Raw genomic sequence first — 21,362 nt, forward strand, 5'->3', positions numbered from 1 at the left:
TAGTTTGTCATCATTCAGTACCGTCGGGTTGTCCTTGAATAACACAGTCATAACAACTGAATTATCTTGCTTTTTGGAACTCTTAAGAGTTTCTTCAGTTCTAAGATACAGGACTTTCCCCCTGGATCAGTCTTCCTGTAATCATTTGAAACTCTCATTTAAAAACCTTGCCTTATGGTTTGGCTTGAAAGTTCTAACCCTAGTCTGTATTAACTTTTATATCCCATCCTTTTTAAAGTCTGATTGAAAAGAAAGCTAGGAAAAAAACATCTTTAGCAATTTTATTTAAATGATACCAAATAGAATTATATTACAATAAAAGTCCTTTAAAAGATGAAGTGCATTTTTAAACACTTATAAGCAGAACTTGCCTGCATGTGGTATAGTCACCAAGCTCAGTGTACGGATTTTCCTTGCTTTTGCTTTTAAAGTCGGCAACGTTGAAGTAGGAGAGAGTGTTGTTGATGTATCCCTTCATGGTGTAGTGTGGGTGGTCCCCATAGGGCAGGACGGAGAAGGACCAGTAATACACCAGGCGGGGGATCATGTCTGATGTGAAAGCAATGATCATGGCCTATGTTGGGAAGAAAACAGTAAAGGGGGTATTAATTGGGAGCCTTTATAGCTAAGGTTAACCGACATGCCAGAATTACATTTTCATCAGTTGATTTTTTTTTAAATTAAAGACTCAGAAACCTTAATTCTTCCCTGTCAAATGGATATAGGTAGTGAGTATCCTAAAGTCTTTGAGCAGCTGCTTTAAAGTAAAATAGTTCCTTTGCTTTTGGTCTTTAAGGGAATGTCCAGAAGTCTACCTGCAGTTCAAAAGCAAAGGCCTGATAGTTGCCTATAATGTGTCTTAAGTACAGTAAGAATAACTGTAGACTGGGGTATTGTGGACAACTCAAGAGCTGCTTGCATATGTTATTTGTAAATTATATTTTAAAAAGTTAGAATATAATGAAATTCAATCAACCTTGGAGCACTATTTGATATAATTTAATCTTTTAGGATTTAGAAGTCCCTTTTGTATGCGTCATACTAAGGTCAATATTATGAAAATAGGTTGGCTTTATATGATTCCTTTGTAGATAAATAATTGAGAAAAAGCTACTTTTTTATCACTTACCTCTTAAAAATAGAATACTAACTGCATAGTATCTATTTTCCTCCAACTTCATACTTTTTCCCTATAGTATCTTGACTTGGTTAGACAAGTCAAACCATAGTCTGATTTAAACTCTCAGTATATACTTATGTCTGTTGCTTTATTAGACAGCAAGAACTCTGTTACTTTAATAAAATGTAGTAACAAGAAATTGTATTGGGATTGTTCTATTCATACAGTCAAGCAATGGTATCTATTTTGTTAGACCTAGTGTCTAAGCCTCTAAACATCCAAAAGGTTAAATAGATAGTTAAAAACACTGTAAATTATCAAATAACATAAAGAGAGTTTAGTGTGTTCCCAGATTCAAGAAATAAATATGGGTCAGTCTTAAAGCAGAGTCTACGCCAGGCAGACATTTATTAGGATCTAAAGCTATTATGAATTACATGAATTTTCTCCAAAATTCTTTAATTTGGGCTTTAATCTCAATGTGTAAAACTGGTTTGAAGGAAGGAGAAAGTAAAGAATATTCTTCAATCCAAATTCTATGTGAATAAACAAAGCTAAATGTTTCAGTCATTTACTGAAGCAAAAGAAAAGACATGTTTTTTGCACAACACGATCTTAATAGTATTCATCTGAACATATGGTTTAGACACAGTGAGACCACAGGCCAATAAACAAGGTCTCAGGTAAAGCAAGAAAAACAACTGAGGGGCTTTTCTACTGCAAAACTCCCTCCCCCCCCCCACTAGAACCAGCTTTGTCATTTCCTCTGACGTGGAGTCTCTCTGGGTGTGTGTAGCCTTGCCTGTCAGTGGTGGTAGCAGTGGTGGTGAAAGACAAGAATATTTTACTCTTCCTAGATTTCAGTAGATTAAAATTTCCTGTTATCATTTAACTCAACTTTAGCTTTTTATAGAATCACCTGCAGATATGCTTCAAGGAGCTACAAAAATTCCAACAAGGAAGATAATTCTATTGACTTCTGACAAGATACTTTTTCCTCCTGAATTGAGCTGCTTTGAGACACACTGCAAGAGTACAAATAAATGCAGTGTGCTTCATTTCCCATGCTGTCCCAAACACAATTTTCCATTTATATCAAAATAAATTAAAATAGGTCTTCAGTAGCAGATGCTCTGGCATGATACAACAATGTCAATTCAGCTTATTTATTGAACCAGCAGCTTTAGAATGAATGATTTTATACCAGACTCCTGCCTGATGCCCTTTCATATCCCTGGTGGCTGTTCTCTTCTTCCTGCTTCCTAAAAGTTCTCCTATTATGGGAAGCTAGCTATTGTTTGCACATGAGATTGGCAAGGCACAAATTAGGTATGTGAGGGGATAATATACATGTTTCATTCTTACAGAATTATACGCAAACATGAAGAGGAGCTGCATCTTGGAAGCTGTAACAAATTTTAATATGGAAAAAAGGATTGTCCATAGTTTAATAGATGATCGAATAAGCAATTTTTCTAGGGTATAATAAAACAATGCCCGAGTTATAAGAAAAAACATCTACTGAATGAAAACAGTAGCACCAATTAGTGGGCGTGTGTGTGCCTGTGTGTGCACACGTCTTAGAGACACAGCCAATACTCCATCTGCGCTAACGGTGTGGAGCCATGCTGGGGGCACGAGGAAAAGGTGCCTCATACGATCAGACCAGGACGCTTGAGTAATGGGGAGTAGAAGTCAATTGAATTTTCTGGTTTGCTGAAGGTCAAACAAAAATGTTTGACCTCGTTGTTTAGTTTCAAACCTCGTTGCTAAAAATTTCAAGCACACAAGTCCACGTTCCTGCCTGGCTTCGTGTTGTATAGCATATTGAACATGACAGATGCGTACTTTTATGACTGTGAAGCTTGAAAGGCCTCGCTGTCATGTTTCTGAACATCAGCCTACGTTTCGCAGCACAGTGGATGATGAAGGTGGGGACTAGCTGGGTGTGTGGAAACCGACATAATCTAGCGGTTGTTTTGTGTGTGATTTGCCAACTTTCTCCAAAAAGGAGGGACAGCATGCAATCCAGATAAATTGAGGGTTCTTGGGGGGTGACAGCTGGGTTCCAGAGAACTTGTCTTATTGTGTAAAACTGTGACCATGGTCCACACAGTGACACACTGTAAAATTCTTGTGCCTCTAGTATTGACACCTGGCAAGGTCTACATTGTCACTGTGAATGATGATGTGTAATGAAGGTGATAACAAAGCTGCTAACATTCCATGAGGACCAGGCTCTGTGCATTCCATGCACTAACTCACTGAATTCCCTAAGCCCCCTTTGTGGTATATAATAGTCTGAAAATATGTGATAGGGAATTACTCGATTTACAAACGATAAAATGAAGCTCTGAAGGGTTAAGTCTTGGCCCAAGATCGTGCAGTTGGGAAGCTGCAGCGCTGGGAGGCACAGCTCAGGCACTGCCCAACTCCGTTCTGTTTCTACAAGTGCTCGTGGGAAAAGGTGGCAGATGCAGGGTAAATGTGACTTGATTAAGAAGTTGTTAAAACTGGGATATCGCTTCGATGGGGACTGTAACCTGGGAGTGAAATTGGCAGTGAAATAAGGGAGGAAACAGCCCTGGTTGTACGGGCATTTCTAGGGAAGGCGGTTCCCTGATGGGCTGGCATGGGAATTGCCCTGCTTGCCCGCCCCCTGTTGGCCGGTGAGGGCAGGGGTAGGAAAAGAGAGAGACTGTTCAGACTGGTCCATAATCAGTACAGGTTGTAAACAACTGCATTCTATTCCCTCATCACTCAGACACATGCAGGGCATGAGAATGCTTAGTTTATGACCAACAGCGGGTAGGAAAGACCACGGGTGGTGTGAGGAGAGATGAGACGTGCCCTAAATCTACCTCCTCAAGGAACCTCTGCCCCTGGGCACGAGGAAGGCAAGGAATGGCCGGGAATGCACAAAGCGTTTATACCTCATCATCAAAGAGTTCCTATTTTCAATTCGTCGTCTGGAATATACAGTAAAATATGGTGGCATGATTGTGATTATTTTAGGGTCTTCAAACTCTAAATGGATTGATTTCTATCTCCATTATAAAAGCACTGTTGGGTAACTCCTTTAATAGTCGTGTGAGGATTAAAATATACACTTACTGTTAATACTATTACCACGTTTCTATTGAATAAAAACTAGCAAATGAGCAACAATGGCTTAATGGTCCCTATTCTTAGCAACTGCCTCTGTAAGAGGTCTTGTAATTCACCAATAATAATAATACATAATGTACAATAAACAAAATACATTAAAAAGTAACAATTACAGTTATAGCAACTATGCTGTTTATATGAATGACAGTATTAGCATCTTCCTCCCATATCATGAAATACCAAACACTGGATTCCTTAGGAAGCAACCCTAATGCATTTTTGGACTTTTCAAGGTCTTTACCCTGTGAAGCCTATTTACTCACATTGGTCACCACAGCCAGGATTGCTATTCCTTGCATGATGGGCTGCCATGCTCCGATGTCCTGGGCTTTTTCTGGCACCATGCGTCTATACTGGGTAGTCAGCTTCCACGCGTCCACTCTTATTTCCAATATATTGTTCACCAGAGCCAAGAGAGGGGCCAGTGGAAAAGAGGCCACAAATAAGGTGACGAACCCAAACTGAATAACTGTCAATGGAATGGACATACATCATGGAGTGGTGGATGGATGGAAGGACAACACATATTCCTTTACTCTTATTAAGAAAGAGAAAGGCAAACAGTGAACTACATCCCAAAGAGAAAAGACATTCGTGGTAATAATAATGTTCAACAGTGAAAGAATCCAAACAAAAGACAAATATAAAACCTCTGGAAAGGAGACTAATGATAGCCTGTTTCTTTCACATATATACACTTCATAGGAATAACATATTTAAAAATCTTTAATCAACCATACTTATTTGCTAGTAATAAACTTGGGATACTCTAAGCATATCCTTCATTCTCAGTGTAGAAATAACAGAATGTTGGAAGAGGATTTGTGATTTAGGGTTAAAAAACAGAAAAGGAGTATTGTGGAAATACCTAACAAGCTAAAAAGAAATAAGAAATGCACCGAATGTAGATTTGGGAAGCCTATGTTTGGAGAATGCTGGAGGAAATATGCTGAAAATAAGCAAATGCACAAGCTCCCCTGAGTCTGTGAATCCAAGTGCAGCACGTTCAGAGAATTTGGTATATTATTACAAATCATGGAAATGTATGCAGTAGGTGTCTTAGTAAGTCAAAATATAATCCTTTCTCAGGAACTTTTATTTTGATATTGTTGCAGTCTATGCGGTCACAGTAAGTCAAAATTGGGGTGGTGGCTTAGAAGTTCTTTCCCTTTGTCTGTAATTTACGCGGCTTCACTATAGATGGGGCAGCAGAGATCTGGGGGAAGCTGTACCACGGGAAGGTAGGGTTAGCTATGATAAGGCCAGAGATCTAAAAAAGTTTCACACCCTTCTCTCCTAACTGGCAGACCTTTCGAGTGAACTAGCATAGGGATGTAACTAAGACAGTGGCTCAGAGGAAAATTTACAGGCCCTTTAGGGCTATTGCTCAGCCAAGCGGCAGGGATCACTCTGGCCAGGAAGGGCAAGACTCTGGAGGCGGTGGCTGGGTAGGAGAAGCTGGCAATCGCTTCTGATATGAGAGGCCAGAAAGTGTAGCAGAAAAGCAGTCAGGGTTGGAAAGATCTGGCCGGTCTACAGGCCAGGCAGGAGCCGCTGTATTCAGGGAAATCACACAGGCAAGGACCAGAGTTCGTGACCTTATAGAGTCAGCAGCATGTCACCGAGCAGTGATGTCAACATCTGTGTCCATGACCCACCCAACCCTAAATGAAGTCCTCCACCTCCAGGGGCCAGGCAGGTAACAGAAATGTGTGGAATGGGTACAGTAACTGGCAAACTGGCAAGTGGATGTCCTAATGGAAGGAACTGCTCAGGGGCACCATATTGGAACGAGGGCCCAGTGCTGCCAGATCTCCTCACTATTGAAGAGAAGCCAGAAATTAGGACTTTATTAGCAGTAAAGCCAGTTAAAAATCCAGAGGAGAAAAGATACCTTTCATAAAGACAACAAAGGCACAGACTGTTTAGAAATAAATTAGTGAGAAATGTTAAGATGGTTATGATAATTGACTTAAAAAAATAAAGAACAACAAATAATGATGAATGAATGGATGCACCATACTGTTAATTGGGAAGACTCAAGTTTGGGGACATGTCAGATTTTTTTCTCCAAAATAAAGCTTAGAATTTGAATGCAAATTTAGTTAATAATCCCAAATGGATTTAAGAAAAAAAAGCTGAAAGGTGATGCTAAAGTTCTTCAAGAAATATATACAAGTATACAAGTGAAATAATGAGGAGGGATGTTTAAAGTGACAGTGTTAGGGATATTTCTGAAAAAGGATAAAATGGGACCAGCTCTAAGACATATTAATGTGTATTATATTGCTATGGTAACAGTTCAGAACTAGTGCATTAACAGATAGTATGAATTAAATAGATTTCAAGAACAGATGCAGATATTCATGGGATTTTAGTATATTATAAAAATGATGTTTCAAATCAGTGGATTCAAGTAATGGAGTAATTAGCTAAACCATCAGAAGAACTGGTATGGAGTCCTCACTTCTGATATCAAAATAAATTCGATGCATTAAACATTTTTAATTAAAGCACCAGAAAAAAACCAGCATGGTATAATCTGCTCTGATATTCAAGTGAGAAGAACTTTCTAAACAACTGTTGAAACCAAGAACAAAAACAAAGGCCTGTCAGCTCAGCAAGGCAAAAGACAGCCATCGTGAAAACAAAAACAACCCTTGCCTGAAACTTTCTCATGACGCTGAATTGCTCTCTGATACTTTCTATGCTTTCTTCTTCACTTTAAAGTCAAGTTTCTCAAAGAAGTACCTGCGTTGATGATTTCTCCGTCACTCAAAGCTCTGCATCCTCTGTGGCCCTCACCACTGCACTGAAACTCGTCTTGCTAACTCTGTTGGTGGCTGCACACGCCAAAGCCAAATGTACTTTTCAGTCCTTGTTTATTTGACTACTAGGCAGCTTCCCCCCCCACCCCGCCCCCACCCTCCCCGGCAGCTTTTGATATGGCCAAATATTTTCCTCTCTGTGGAATGTTTTTCCCCCTTGATTTCTGTTTACTTAGTTTTAAAAAGCCAAGGTAGAAGTGTGTGTGTACACACACACACAGATATAAATTTTTAAAGATATCTAACTATAGTGCTTCTTGTATTTTTTCCCACAGTCCCGGCCATTAAGGGGACTTTATTAGCTCTTGCTTTTTTGCCTCCCCCTACCCCTTTGCATTATGCTCCTTTAGTCAATATTCGAATCCCTTTCAAGCAAGTTGATAGCCTTCTCTGCTAGTTTTCTCTCAACTGTTCTGCTATTCTCCTTTCTCTTTGGGGATTTTTCTTCTCCCATTTACCCTTTAAACGCCCCTTTCCTCAGGGCTTCATCATCAACTCTCTGCCTAGCATGCCCGAATCACCCACATGGTCTCACCCGCAGCTCCTCTGAGTTTCGGGAGATCCAACTTAATAACAGACATCGCCCCTCAGATGTCTCATAGACACCTCACACTCAAAATATCCAACACAGAACCATTTCTTCAAAACCAACTCCTCTCCTTACATTCCACCCTGCATATTCACTCTCCTAGAAGTTATCTTAACAATTCTATTCCTTACCTGCCATACTAGTCATCTCTTGAACACCTATCAAATCTGTCTCCTTTTCCTCAGCCCACAGCCTCTATATAGGTGCTTACCACTTGTTGTGTGGGTTACCTGGTGTAGCCCCCTGAAATACCCTCTCCCCACCAAATGCAGGCCCCACCCAAAATATTATCTTCATTCTGCTACCAGAATAATCTGATCTTCTTGGACATAAACACTATGCAATTCTCTTGCTTACAAATATTCCAAAGTATCCCTGTTTCTTTAAGGATAAGTTCAAGTCTCCTGGTTAAGCACACAAGACCCATCATGATACAGCCCTTGCTTACCTGATATTCCCCCCTACGGATCCTTTGTTCTAGCCATACTTTGTTTACTTGCCACTCTCTGAACTGGCCAAGCTGTTTCATGCCCTTGTACTTGAAATTGCACCCATCTCTCTGCGTGAAATGTCCATTACCTCTATCACACTTTAGATAGCTACCTTCCATTCACCCTTCAAAATCCAGTTTAAATATCACCTGCTCTAGGAAGTCTGATTTGTGTTCACCTGCTTAGCAATCCACCAAGTACTCACCATCCATTGCTTGGCCCTGGGAGGCCAGATACCAAGTCTTAACTTTTCTTGGTATTCCCAGCAATTGATACAGTGTTTGGCAAAGCAGTTGCTCAATCGTTGTTAGATGGATGAATAAATGAGTAAAGAGATGAGAGGCCTACAAATCCTCGCCAGTCACCTAGTTGCCAGTTTGGAAAGTTCATCCTGCAAAGATGAGGAAATGTCAGTGCAGGTGGTGGGAAGAAACAGAGCAGAGATGGGGGAGTGGGGGAAGACAGGCCTGGTCCTGGAGAGAGAGTGCGGAGGAGGCCTGGGAGGGTGTAGCACTGGAGAGAGAGGGAAAGAGAGGGGTAGGTGCAAGGAGATGTTGAAGAACAAGTGGTATTAATTACAGTAAATTAAATGGAGAAAATTATATATGAAGGTAAGATCAAGTGAACATGCAAGGGTGAAAGAGGCAGTACCAGAGACAAGCAGGGCCCACTTCATCACTTTACTGCATTTCATCTGTAGCACCCCCCCACTGGGAAGGCATCCTCAAGTTCTCGAGAGACTGGTGTTTGTGCTGTACGGTGCTCTACGTACAAAACGGTATCCTGCGGCTTTTCAGATTTTAAGACTGACAGACTATTTCTCTTAGGTCCCAAGTCTAAGTTCTCAGAAGTCAGGACCATACACCTGGGGAGGCAATTCTGGTTAACAACCCAGGCTTACTCTAATAATCTCAAAGGATGGTGGGGAATTCACTAAACAAAATAAAGAAATTTCACTCAAAACACATAAGCCCCTACAGAACCTGGCAGGGGCCGCTGGGACAATGCCACTGTAAACTCAACCAACAGTTGTATTTGGGTGTGTTGGGACTCCAAGCTCAAGTCACTTAAATATTTATGAGGGTCCAGGCAGGGGTGTCCCAGCTGAGGACTGAAAGATGTACAGGCCTGAGTGCTAACTTCCAACAGGACCAGTCTAGCCAGGGAGACAGGCATGCACACACATACCATCAAGACAAGAGTCAAGTGCTATTGATGCCTAGAGAAGAGAGCAGAAACTCTGTGTGGAAAGTTGAGGGCTCCTGCTGAGGCTAGGTAGGAACTCTTCCAGGTAGAAAAGAAGGGAAAGGGTTTTCAGGCAGAGGGGAGTTGGAGTTCCCTGCACGGGGCAGAGGGGACCAGAGCTGGTGGCTGGGCGCAAGGCCTAACTATGCAAGGGTGGAAGGCTCCAGTGCTGTCTGTCAGAAGACGTTTCCCTTCAGTAGCCAAGATGCAGAATTAAAAAGGTAGATGGTGCTGTCATTAACGAATACGGGGAAAATTGGAAGGAGGAAACTGTGGGGCTGAGCTCACCCCCAAAGGCACTCTATGTTTATTTTAGAGGAACAAAAATAATTCAAAAGGCATTTGGAAATTCTATCTCCCACAAACCAAAAGAACAAAAACATAGATTTCACTCTGGTGTTGAATACAGAATAACAGACTGCCTACTCTCAGAAACTGACTGATTTTTCTAATTCATTAAGGATTATTTAGATAATAGGAAAACAATTTAATAAATCTAAAAAACTGGGGGAGGGATAAATTAGGAGTTTGGGATTAGCAGATAAAAACTATTATATATAAAATAGATAAACAACAAGGTCCTACTGTATAGCACAGGAACTATATTCAATATCCTGTAATAAACCAGGATGGAAAAGAAAAAAAAATTTTTAATCTCTCTATAACCACTGTTATTCCATCCTTTCTTATAGGGTAGTGTGAGGCTGAATTATTCTATTATTATTATTTTTAAATATAGTCCCCTGTGCTAAAGAGTAGGACCTTGTTGTTTATTTTATATAAAGTATCAATAGTATGGATCTGTTAATCCCAAACTCCTAATTTATCCTTCCCCCCCTTTCCTCTTTGGTAACAATAATTTTGTTTTCTATGTCTGTGAGTCTATTTCTATGTTGTAAGTAAGTTCATTTGTATCATCTTTCTAGATTCTACATATAAGTGATATCACATGATATTTGTCTTTCTCCGTCTGACTTATTTCACTTAGTCTGATAATCTCTAGGTCCATCCATGTGAGGCCAAATTATTTAGTTGGTAATTATTTTAATGAGACTATGAAATTCTACAAGTCCTATCAATTTCTCCCCAAAGCATGACCATATAACTTTTCCTTTCAATACCATTTATTTGACTAACTACAGAAAAAATAACTTTTCCAAGTTTTTCTGTGTGTGTTGAAATAACAAATGATATTCTGCCATAGAATGCTGTTATTATTAATGCTGATAATAGCTCCAATAAGAAATATTTACAGTTGTGTCTCATTTTGGAATAACAGGTAATTGTCTTGTAGTTCTTTTAAAAATAAACAGAATAAATAAATAAACATAGCTTCTACATTATTTACTGCAGCTACACCCTTAATGGAACCTGGTCACGAAACATAACAAAAGCAAAAATGAAATTCAAATCAGACTCCCGGCCGCAAAGCATTGTTGACTGAAGAAGCTACAAAATGAACCTTTCACTCACTGAAGGAAGCAGGTGCGTTTCCATGTATAATGTATATTTTTAAAAGCAATTATTTTGTATATAGAATGTGATTTAATAAAAACCTCCCTCTATCTGCAGACTGACAAACAGGAACCACAAAGGGGTGTCTCTACAAATACACAAACTCCCATGCATAAATGCAAAGCCTGTCAAAATCCTTTCCTGTTCTCCTAAGCTTAAAAAACTGTAATTCAACACAGTGGTGAGCTGAAAGGGCACAGATACAAAACATGTCTATTGTTAGCCTTCTATTAGATAAAAGTGTGTCATGCATAATAGAAAAGATGGTGTTTCCTATGGAAATCTATTTTGAGATGCATCCATTTAAAGGCAACTGAGAGCTCAAAATCAAGTTCAACTGAAGAGAAACAGAGCCCAAGTAAATACAGAAATGCACAAAGACATTCGAGAAGGAGGAGACCTGTGCTAAATCTTAATTCCGGGCCAGCAAAAAAGTTCCGAATTCAAGCCAGTGATTTGCCCTGAGGTCATTCAAGAAGCCAGGCAGAAACCACTGGCCAGAAGACATAGATATAATGTCAAAGGCAAGTGTGAGATGTGGAGGGCGGGGGGGACCCTGTGACCCTTGCTCCCACAGGCTTTCTGCACAGGCTTGCTTATACGACTGTTCAGAAGGGTATTGGCCAGCAGCTGTGCTGCATGGACTCCAGCCCAGGCTGAGTCACATCTAATAATAGCTCTGAGTTCATTCTTAGACAACATGGTTAGAATCCTCCAACAATCAATGGTGAAGACATACCTCGATGAATATTCCATTTCATTGCTGGGTAATAAATCTTCAGCTTTGCACAACATAAATGTTGACAAAGATACACACAGTCACCTTATTTGAAAGCCTGATTGTATAATTTTATCTAGTGGAGAAAAACGGACTCCTCTTCATTTCAATAGGCTAGATAATTATCTGGCTCTATAATCGATGCTTTGGGGATCCAAAACATGTTCCAGTATAATTTATATCACCCAAAATCTCATTAGCGACTTACTCATTTCAAGGTATTCATAAAATAATCCCAGTCTGCCCATGGGCTGCAGATGGTAGTCCTGTTCCCATCGTGGGGCTTTCTTTTCTGCTCCCGAAACTGTGTGACACCGTCCAATTAGATTCATGACCCAGCTGCCAAAAAGATCAAATTATCAATCAGAATATTGTCAGACCAAGGGCATAAAAGTATTACTGATGTTTCGAGCTGAACACATCATCTTCCCAAGAATTTAATTTCTTGTTTTCAGGCTCAATTTCTTTTTTTTTCTGCCTCCCTACCCCAAAATATTTTGAAAAATAGTATTGACTACATACCTGGCTTTATCCAAATTGTAACTACTATGATTTTTCCTCCTACCTCCTTTTCATGTGGGCATTTTAATTTTTAAAAGATACTTTCCCTCATTTGATTAACTTTAGTTTTTTTTTTTTTCCATTTCCCTGCTATTATCGAAGATGGTCTTTCCAGACTGAAAATCACCAGAGAAAATAAACAAAGCATGGAGGCCAGTGTGGTCCGGGGCTAAGAGGAAAATAAGTCTGTTGGTGGCGGGGGGGTGGAGCCTAAGAGACCACGGTGAGGATTTGGGCCGTTTTTCACTCTGAAGGAAGTGGGGAGCCACTGAGGGGCACGGAGCAGAAAAGGGACATACTTTGACACCAGATAAAACAGGTCCAAGACCCTACTTCCAGCTGAACAAATTAAAGACCAAAGAAGTGACATGCTTCCTCAAAGTCAGTGCAGAGCTTGCAGGAAACACAGCCCCAACTGGCGGCCCAGTGCTCTGCCCCCTACTGGATGCTGCCCCGCAGAGCAGCCTGGTGTCTCCTCTTGGGTTATGCATTTTTCTTTCTCAGAAGCTTGTGAGCCAAATGAACGCGTCCCCACTTTTTTTTTTTAATGTTTAGAGATACCTCTTTTTTTAAAAATTTATTTATTTATGGCTGTGTTGGGTCTTCGTCTCTGTGCGAGGGCTTTTTCTCTAGTTGTGGCAAGTGGGGGCCACTCTTCATTGCGGTGCGCGGGCCTCTCACTATCGCGGCCTCTCCTGTTGCGGAGCACAGGCTCCAGACGCGCAGGCTCAGCGGCCATGGCTCACGGGCCTAGTTGCTCCGCGGCATGTGGGATCCTCCCAGACCAGGGCTCGAACCCGTGTCCCCTGCATTAGAAGGCAGATTCTCAACCACTGCGCCACCAAGGAAGCCCCATCCCCACTTTTTTAATGGCAATTTGAACTGAAAGGAAATCAGAAACAGTTGGCAGTGAAACAAGGTGTGCACCTGTAGCCTACAGGGCTGTTGTCCCGAAGCAACAGCTGGCTTGTGGTTTACTTGTCGACTTCATCAGAAGACGCACGACAACAAACAACTTAGCATCTGGCTAAGCTCCAGCTGACGACACAGCACGTTTGTGTGGATTTCACTGTGAAGACCATTGTATACATTGCACATGAACACGCGTGTGTACACACACACACACACACACACACAGAGTGTTCAGAGGGGAATTAAAAATAGGTGACCATGGGCTTCCCTGCTGGCGCAGTGGTTGGGGGTCCGCCTGCCGATGCTGGGGACGCAGGTTCATGCCCCGGTCCGGGAGGGTCCCGCTGGGCCCGTGAGCCGTGGCCGCTGAGCCTGGGCGTCCAGAGCCTGTGCTCCGTAGCGGGAGAGGCCGCAACGGTGAGGGGCCCGCGTACCACCAAAAAAAAAAGAAAAAACTGACCATGATGGGTTGCGCGTTGCTACTGATCTCAGTGTTAACTGTTCACGGACCACTCCCCCAAGATTTGCTAAGGGGAGATTTCTCTACAGTGAAACATGGTCCTGGCTTCACAATCTTTCCCCACTTCTTTCTTCTATGACATTAGGGGCATAGCAGGAGGCTGTGGAAGTGGAGGGGATATGGACTCAGACACCCCTGAATCGGAATCCACACTTCACTGCTTATTCATTATTTAACTTCAGTCAAAGTTCACATAAAATGGGGTGATAAAACCTACACTGCCCAGGGTTGTTATCAGGATTAAATGATTCAGAACAGGTGAGGTATTCAGCAAACTTCCTAACACATCAAAACCCCCTGTGTGGAATCATCTTTTGACCAACACAGCCTAACTGGCTGAGGCCAGCAGTAAATGCAGCCTAAGTGACTTGACTCGGATTTCACTCCAGCACTTACAAGAATGACGTGGAACGCTTGTTGCTTGGTGCTCCTACCTAGGCCACAACCCAGAGCTCTGTGATCAGTCAAGTCTGAGGTTTGGCCAGGAATCCGCAGTTTTACAGACATTCCAGGGGCCTTGTCACGCGCGTGGCACCAAGGACTGCACACATCCGTCACCCATCGTGACACCCAAACTCAAGATCACTGGGTTCTACTGGTTTGCTTTTCACTCTGCCTCATACTTCCAGCCTCAGCCTCTTGCGGAATCCTCTCCATGCCCCAGAGAAGCAGGTCTTTTACTATCGGGGACCCAGACCCATGATGACTTGGATTCAGGATGAAACTTCTGTCCTGGCAGCCACTTGCATGACTAACTCATCTGGTACTTGCTTCTTGTACCGTACTGCCTCCCCCCGCCACCGCCCCCAATCATATTAGGTCAAATGAGAAGAAATGACTAGCTTGCTTTTCTGATCTTCGACTCTGAGCCTCTTGTTCAGTCTGAGTTGAACCACTCATCTGTAGCAGGAAATCTCGGGTTGCAGTCCATTCATCACTGCCCTTGGTCTTTTGGATATTCTATTGGGTTATGACTCTAGTACAGGGATATCAGTCTGACTGCACATGAGAATCACATACAGAACTTTAAAAAAGTACAGACACTGGATACTTCTTCCCCTGGCCAAGGCTGGAAGCTTCCTCCCTCTACCAGGGGTTACAAAATAATTTTCTTAGCAATTGACCACGCGTATTAGTGTAACAGTATCATAACAAATTGCTCTTTACTGAGTACTTATTATGTGTAAAGCATGGTGTGAAGCCCTTTACACCCCATTTTGTCTTTGTCTCCTCATTATCATATTTAATCCACATACTAATCACCATTTCTGTTTAGGACATTGCCACTGGCTAATTCTGAATACAAGCATCCTTCACCATGTGAATCTATTTTGCTCCTGAGTTTACTGTTCCTGAATTTTAAGACCAAGTGTGTAGAGTGAGGGATCCCTGCATTTACGATTCTCTTATTGTATGTCTCTGATTCATTCTCTAGCCAAATCATATCTTGAGAAGAGACATTTCCTCTTGTTAAGAGTTTGCTTTTTCTTATTATCTGAATAGCGAATACTGAATGAGGAAAATATAGAAAACATATAAAGAAGAAAATTACAGCCATCCATTATCTAAACAGCAAAGGACAATGCTAAGGCATTTTGGATATTTAACTCTATTTTTCTTAACATTTTATCATAAAATTTCTCCAGAGCAAGCAGCTTAATACAGGAGTTGTACTAGCCTTTTTGTCAAGTACAGAATAAAATTCCCAGGCATGCCCCAACTATCAAAAAAGTGAGGCTAGGAAGGCCAAAGGGCTCTAAGCTTCTTCTCAGGGTCCAACAAACAATTCTATTAATTTACTGATGTTTGTATTTGAAGCATATGAGTCACTCATTCACTCAGTTGGCTCTTACTGAAGACCTACTAAATGCCAGGTGCTGACCCAGGTGCTGGAGAGACCCCCCCCCCACCCCCCACCCCCACAGATGGAGCCTGGATCACAGTACCACGTGGCCTTCATTTGCTCTGAGAATCCTAGTCAAGGACCCCAAGTGGAGTTGGGGGTGGAGGCAGGTGAGTATATGGTGAAATTCATTTCACTATGTTCCTTTTGACATATTTAAATGGTGTGAAAATAGCTACTAAATTTTATAAGTTTTCCCTTCCTATGTATTACTGGGATGGGTGTAGTTTTGGGTAGCAAAAGTAACTGATACATCTTTAGTATGTTAAAAGTTTGTATGAAAAAGTAGGAAGGAAACTGGCACCTTTACAAAGAGCAGAAGTAGTGATGGGAAGAACCCAACCCACTCTCTAATTTGCCTAACATTTAGCGCAGGTGTCCCCAACCCCCAGGCCATGGACTGGTACTGGAGCGCTGATTTAGTGCTCCGAGTTTTCAAACAAGGCTAGTAGTAGAAATATCTGAAGGCGAAGTTCAGCTCACTGGAACTTGCAACAATGTGCTTACTTGAAGTGAACAGACTACAGATACTATAATACATCCTTTGTTTTTAAATATTTCATGTGAACAAGTTTCATTTTGGATGAGTTTCTCAGTGAGTACCCGTTTAGGAAATATACTCTTCCCCTTGATTGTTTAAGTAAGAAAATAGTTCACTGACAACAAATTATTCACAAAAATTTAGTGTTAAATAGTTAACCTATTTCCTTCAGAAAATGCTTTTTTTTTTTTGGTAATGAGTTAATAAACCTTTCCTCTATTTGATATATTAATTTTCACATAGAAACATAGTATTATTTGCACATGACCTACTTTTACTCATTGGGAAAAACCTAACTGCGAGCCCAAGGTAAGGGCTGTCTACTGCACAGCAGGGCAAAAAAATATTCATTTCCCAGCTAAGGTCACAATCTTTTTTTGAGGGGGACGGTTTGAAGTGGGGAAAAGGGAGATGTCTTTGTTTACAGACAGACACTGATAATTCTCACTGAAGATGGAGGATAAAGCCCTGGTGAAGAAATGTGGAAGGACACACTGAAACCCAGAGTGTTTTTGTTCTACAAAAACAGAAAGAAAAAAAAAAAAAGAATTTAACTGCTCTACAAAGAGAATGAACAGAAACTTGGTAATGAGGGAGAGAGAAGAAAGGTTAGGGGAGGGGAGAGAATGAGAAGGAAGTTGGACGTGACAGGAGGAAGACAGGGCGGAATGGCAGGATTCTGGAGCCTACAAAGAAGGGTGATAAGTAAACAACAACAGCATCAAAATTCCCAGGTGTATAGTGGGATAAGGGACTAAAAAGATGGAGGTTCTGCGTTTCGAAATTCAAGTTGTTTGAGTTTCTCCTCCATGCCCCAAAACATCAGTAAGTCCTGCTCGTGTGAGTGGTTTTGCAGGTCACTGAGAAGGCTGCACTCTGGTTCAGGCTGGCAGGAGCAGAAAGTACAGGAGAGGGTGGCAAGACAGAAGAGAGACCAACAGTTTCGTGAGAACAGAAACTCAGAGCCAGAAATTATCTTGAAAAGGTTAATGTAGTGGGCAGAAAAACGGTCCCCCCAAAGATGTCCATATCCTAATACCCAGAACATACGAATTATGGTTGCAGATGCAGTTAAGGTTGGTAATCAGCTGACTCTAACAGAGACGAGCCTGGATTATCCAGGTGGGCCCAGTGTAATCAAAGGGTCATTTAAAGTGGAAGACGGAGGCAGAAGAGAAGGGAGGAGTGATGGAGGCAGATGTGACCACAGAAAAGAGTCACAGACCTGCAATCTTGCTGGCTGTGAGATGGAGAAAGGAGGTCACGGACCAAGGGATGCGGGTGGCCTCTAGGAGCTAGAAAAGGCAAAGATACAGATTACCACAGAGCCTGAAGGAAACAGCCCTGGCCAGCACCCTGACTTTAGCCCAGTGAGACCTCTGCAGACTTCTGAGTTCCAGAACCACAAGACAGTAAATTCGTAGTTGTTTTGTGGGGCTTCTTCCCCGTTTTCTTCCTATTGCCATTGAGTTTGGGGATACTTGTTGAAGCATCAACAGAACACTAATACAATAAGCTCCTTGAAATATGCAGAAATTGCAGATGGCACTGGACTCGTCCACTCTGATATGGGATCGGACTTATGCGAAAAGTAAAAGGACGGGGTGACCTCAGCTAACATCTGTTCTTCTCATTTCTAGGAAAAGAACAGTAAGTCAAAACTTTCGTAGTTATTTTAGACATCCGTCTCTCAACATGCTATGTAACCTGGTGCCTTAGGACCATAAGAGAACCTCTGTTCTTCAAAGCACGTGGGTTTGGAGCCATGGGGTTTTACATTTGAACCCCACAGTAGCCTCTTATTGGCTACATGAACTTGGGCAAATCACTTAACCTCGTTAAAACACAGATTCTTCATTTGCAAAAGGGAGGTAAAAATAAGGATTGTTTGGATGATTAAATGACAGGGATAAATAAAGCACTTAATACAGTGACTGGCACATACTAGAACTCAACAAGTTACTATTACTGATTTTTAAATGCATGTATAAAAGGAGGAGAGAGTTGTAAGAAGTTGTGGAAAAACTTAGTTCAAAGCTCCAACAAGAGCCATCTCTCAAAGGGCTATGATCCAACAGCCACCAACAATGGGCTAACAGGCAAAAACTACAGCAGATGGGGATTTTTGTTCAATATAAAGAAGGAGGTTTTAAAATATAATTATTAAACACTGGATACATGTACACTGTTGGTTGGATCATCTTATCTGGAGACCTTTAATAAGCAGAGGGTCTACTCCATTTTAGAGGTGGCTGCACGCAGCTAGACATGCAGGGAAATGACTTGGATGGGTGGGCCGTTCTACCCTAAGATCACACAACTCGGTACTCACGGAAGTAACACCTCTTGTATGTTATTCCAGATCGCTTTTCCTCCCATGATGATTATCAGCTGTGTTGTCAGCTCAAGGAGACAGCCACCTGGGTCACACTGAAATATTAAAAAGAAAGTCTTATTTAAATGGGTCTAACATGAAAAAGTCATTCATTTTATTTTTTCTGATATTCTTGTTTAGGCTAAAAAACAAAAAATCTAAGGAATGTACAATGAAGAAACTCTTCATTGAGCAACTGAGAGAAAACACGGAACAGCTTAAAGTGTCAAGAGAACACAATTCTACAGTCACACCTCTTCATTTCTGTATTTTCCGAGCCAATAAACTGGGTCTCCTGGATAACCCACAAATTTGCCCTTAAAGAATGCGATGTAGAAACACGAAGAGTAGTAGTTGACAAACTGGAATAAGAACATCTTCATGGTTAGGCTGTTCTCATAGTCAGTCTGGGTCCTTGGGAGTTCTGTAGTTAAAAGAAACGTTAAGATTTTAAAATTGTGAACAGCTTTGAGACGGTAATCAAAGACACTGATACATGAGTTAACATGATTAAAAAAAATACAATTCACAGTTTCCACTTCAGCTGTTTTGAATTTCTTAATATAGCGACTATGTTAATTCCAAGTTTACACATTGTTGTAAGAGTTTCTCCCCCATGAACACAATATCCCACAAGGCAGAAAACAGTCAACTTTTCCTTAAAATTTATAAGCACAATGATATCAAATAGGCAAGAACTGTCTTCTTTCAACGTAAGACAGAAAATTAAAGTTGAACAGCCTGCTAAATGATATTCTCTTGTCCTCCTGAACTGCAATAAGGTAGGCCTGTTGAAGAAAACAAACAAAAAAACACGGGGCAACTTGCTAGAAGAATCTGGGGAAGACAAAACAGGTCATCCTTCTAGTTTAGAATTTAAATCTGTCTCATCATTTTCAGAAGATGACCACTCCAAAGATGACCATTTGGAGAATGACCCAGCCAAATGCAGCATGTGGGAAGCACTTAACTTTGGCTACTAAGCAGCTGCCTGGGATACAAGCCAGAGAGAAGAAACCTTTATTATAAAAGCCAGAGCTGATGAGAATGAAGCTATATTAATATGAACAGCGTGGGGGGAAGACACGTAACACTGTGATTGCTTGTCCTCTCAGCAATGCAGGAGCAGATCTGCCACTGGAACCATGACCCTCTTCCACTTGTTTGCAATAAAGAGACCATTTACTTTCAACAACAGGGTACATGATCTAATGTAACTGAAAATATTATTCAGCACTGATCTGTTTACATGGAGCTTGGGCTTTATAATGATCGTCTTTGCTTTGTCCCTTTTACTAATGCAAAGCTGGAGATAATTCATTCCTCGTACAGGCTGGAGAAAATATGTTTACACTTGAAATTTTCTAAAAATTGTAACATAGTGGAATTGAAATGCCTAAAACATACAGTCTCTATTTTTACCTGATTCTAAAAATGGCTTAGAAATCACGCTATATATATAGCAGGACCTTACCAAAGTTAGTAATCATGATTGCCACTTTCTCATATATGGTGTTCAGGATCATGATGATGATAAAGCTGATGAGGGAAGCGGTGATGGACGTGGCCATCTGTGGAGTCAGATACTTCTGGATTGGGTCTGTTCCATTAAGGTTTTTGGGAAGTTTTGCAGAAAATACAATGAACACTGACAGCCTGTAGACGATGATCCCGATAACTGAAGCAATGATCAAAAGGATCTGAAAACACAATAAACACAGCAGCATGAGACTCACAAATGATTATACTTTTACACTTAAAAACTGGCCCCATGCTCAAATGGACAACATGCATTGTGAAGTGATGTAAATCTCACATAAATGCCACAAGAGAGGTGAAAATCAAGCACGTTAAGTTTCAGAGAAAAGGAGAAGAAATGATGGCAGTCAAAAGAATTGGTGCGGGCTTCCCTGGTGGCGCAGTGGCTGAGAGTCCGCCTGCCGATGCAGGGGACGCGGGTTCGTGCCCCGGTCCCGGAAGATCCCACATGCCGCGGAGCGGCTGGGCCCGTGAGCCATGGCCACTGAGCCTGCGCTCCACAATGGGAGAGGCCACAACAGTGAGAGGCCCCCGTACCTCAAAAAAAAAAAAAAAAAGAGTTGGTGCACCCACTAATGGAAGATATTAACAGCAGGAGTAGCTGTGAGCAGGGAATGAGAGGGTCTGTGGGAACTCTGTACTTCCTATGAATTTTTCTGTAAACCCAAAAGTGCTCTAAAAAAGAAGGCCTAATAAAAAGAGGGTGGGGGGAGAGAGAGAGAGGGAGAGGGGGAGGGGAGGGAGAGGGGGAGGGGGGAGGGAGAGGGGGAGGGGGGAGGGGAGGGGGAGGATCTTCAGATGGGGTAAAAATGGAGTAACTGGTAGCATGTTCTGGTAGAAGAAAAAAGTCTGTGATAGCAGAACCAGTGAAAACATCCCTTTGTAGAATAATAATTATGGAATTCTTTAGGTTATGAATGAGTGGGGTTTGCTCATTTGTAATCCATTAAGAGGATCTGTTTCCTTCCAACAGAGCACCTATTACTGACTCAGGGGTCGGCACGTGCTGGCTGCTATCTTTGTTCCCGTAGCTGAGGAGATTCTGAACGGGACCAGTGGAGCTGCAGAGATGCCCCAAGGTCACTACTGGAAATGGCAGCAGGCAGGTCTCTGATGATAAACGCTTCATACACTTTTCGTACTCGGATCTTGAGACCGTAGACTGGCGGCTACTTATACCTGCACTTGCACAGGATTCATTTTCCTAGTCTATTGTAGTTTTGACTGCATAGCCCCAAGGTCAGTGGGGGGGTGTGAAACATAATCTGCGTGTGACTG

At 41.6% G+C, this 21,362-nt stretch overlaps 1 protein-coding gene across 4 annotated transcripts in view; it reads right to left on the minus strand.

Annotated features, from left to right (window-relative positions):
* The window catches only part of ANO6 (anoctamin 6), a 216,556-nt gene that overhangs the window by 14,239 nt on the left and 180,955 nt on the right, over nt 1-21,362 (minus strand). For 3 of the 4 annotated variants that reach the window (XM_032644953.1, XM_032644954.1, XM_032644952.1), the window contains 6 exons: nt 20,020-20,245; nt 18,800-18,969; nt 18,504-18,601; nt 11,943-12,073; nt 4,552-4,757; nt 372-574 (listed from right to left, as the gene is read on the minus strand). In XM_032644953.1, coding sequence (XP_032500844.1) covers nt 372-574; nt 4,552-4,757; nt 11,943-12,073; nt 18,504-18,601; nt 18,800-18,969; nt 20,020-20,245 — 1,034 coding nt within the window. Of the gene's footprint in view, nt 1-371; nt 575-4,551; nt 4,758-8,484; nt 8,588-11,942; nt 12,074-18,503; nt 18,602-18,799; nt 18,970-20,019; nt 20,246-21,362 lie in introns of those variants that run through there. The other variant, XM_032644955.1, reaches the window with a different exon arrangement.

This window comes from Phocoena sinus, chromosome 10 (assembly GCF_008692025.1).
Source record: "Phocoena sinus isolate mPhoSin1 chromosome 10, mPhoSin1.pri, whole genome shotgun sequence".
Classification (NCBI taxonomy): Eukaryota; Metazoa; Chordata; class Mammalia; order Artiodactyla; family Phocoenidae; genus Phocoena; species Phocoena sinus.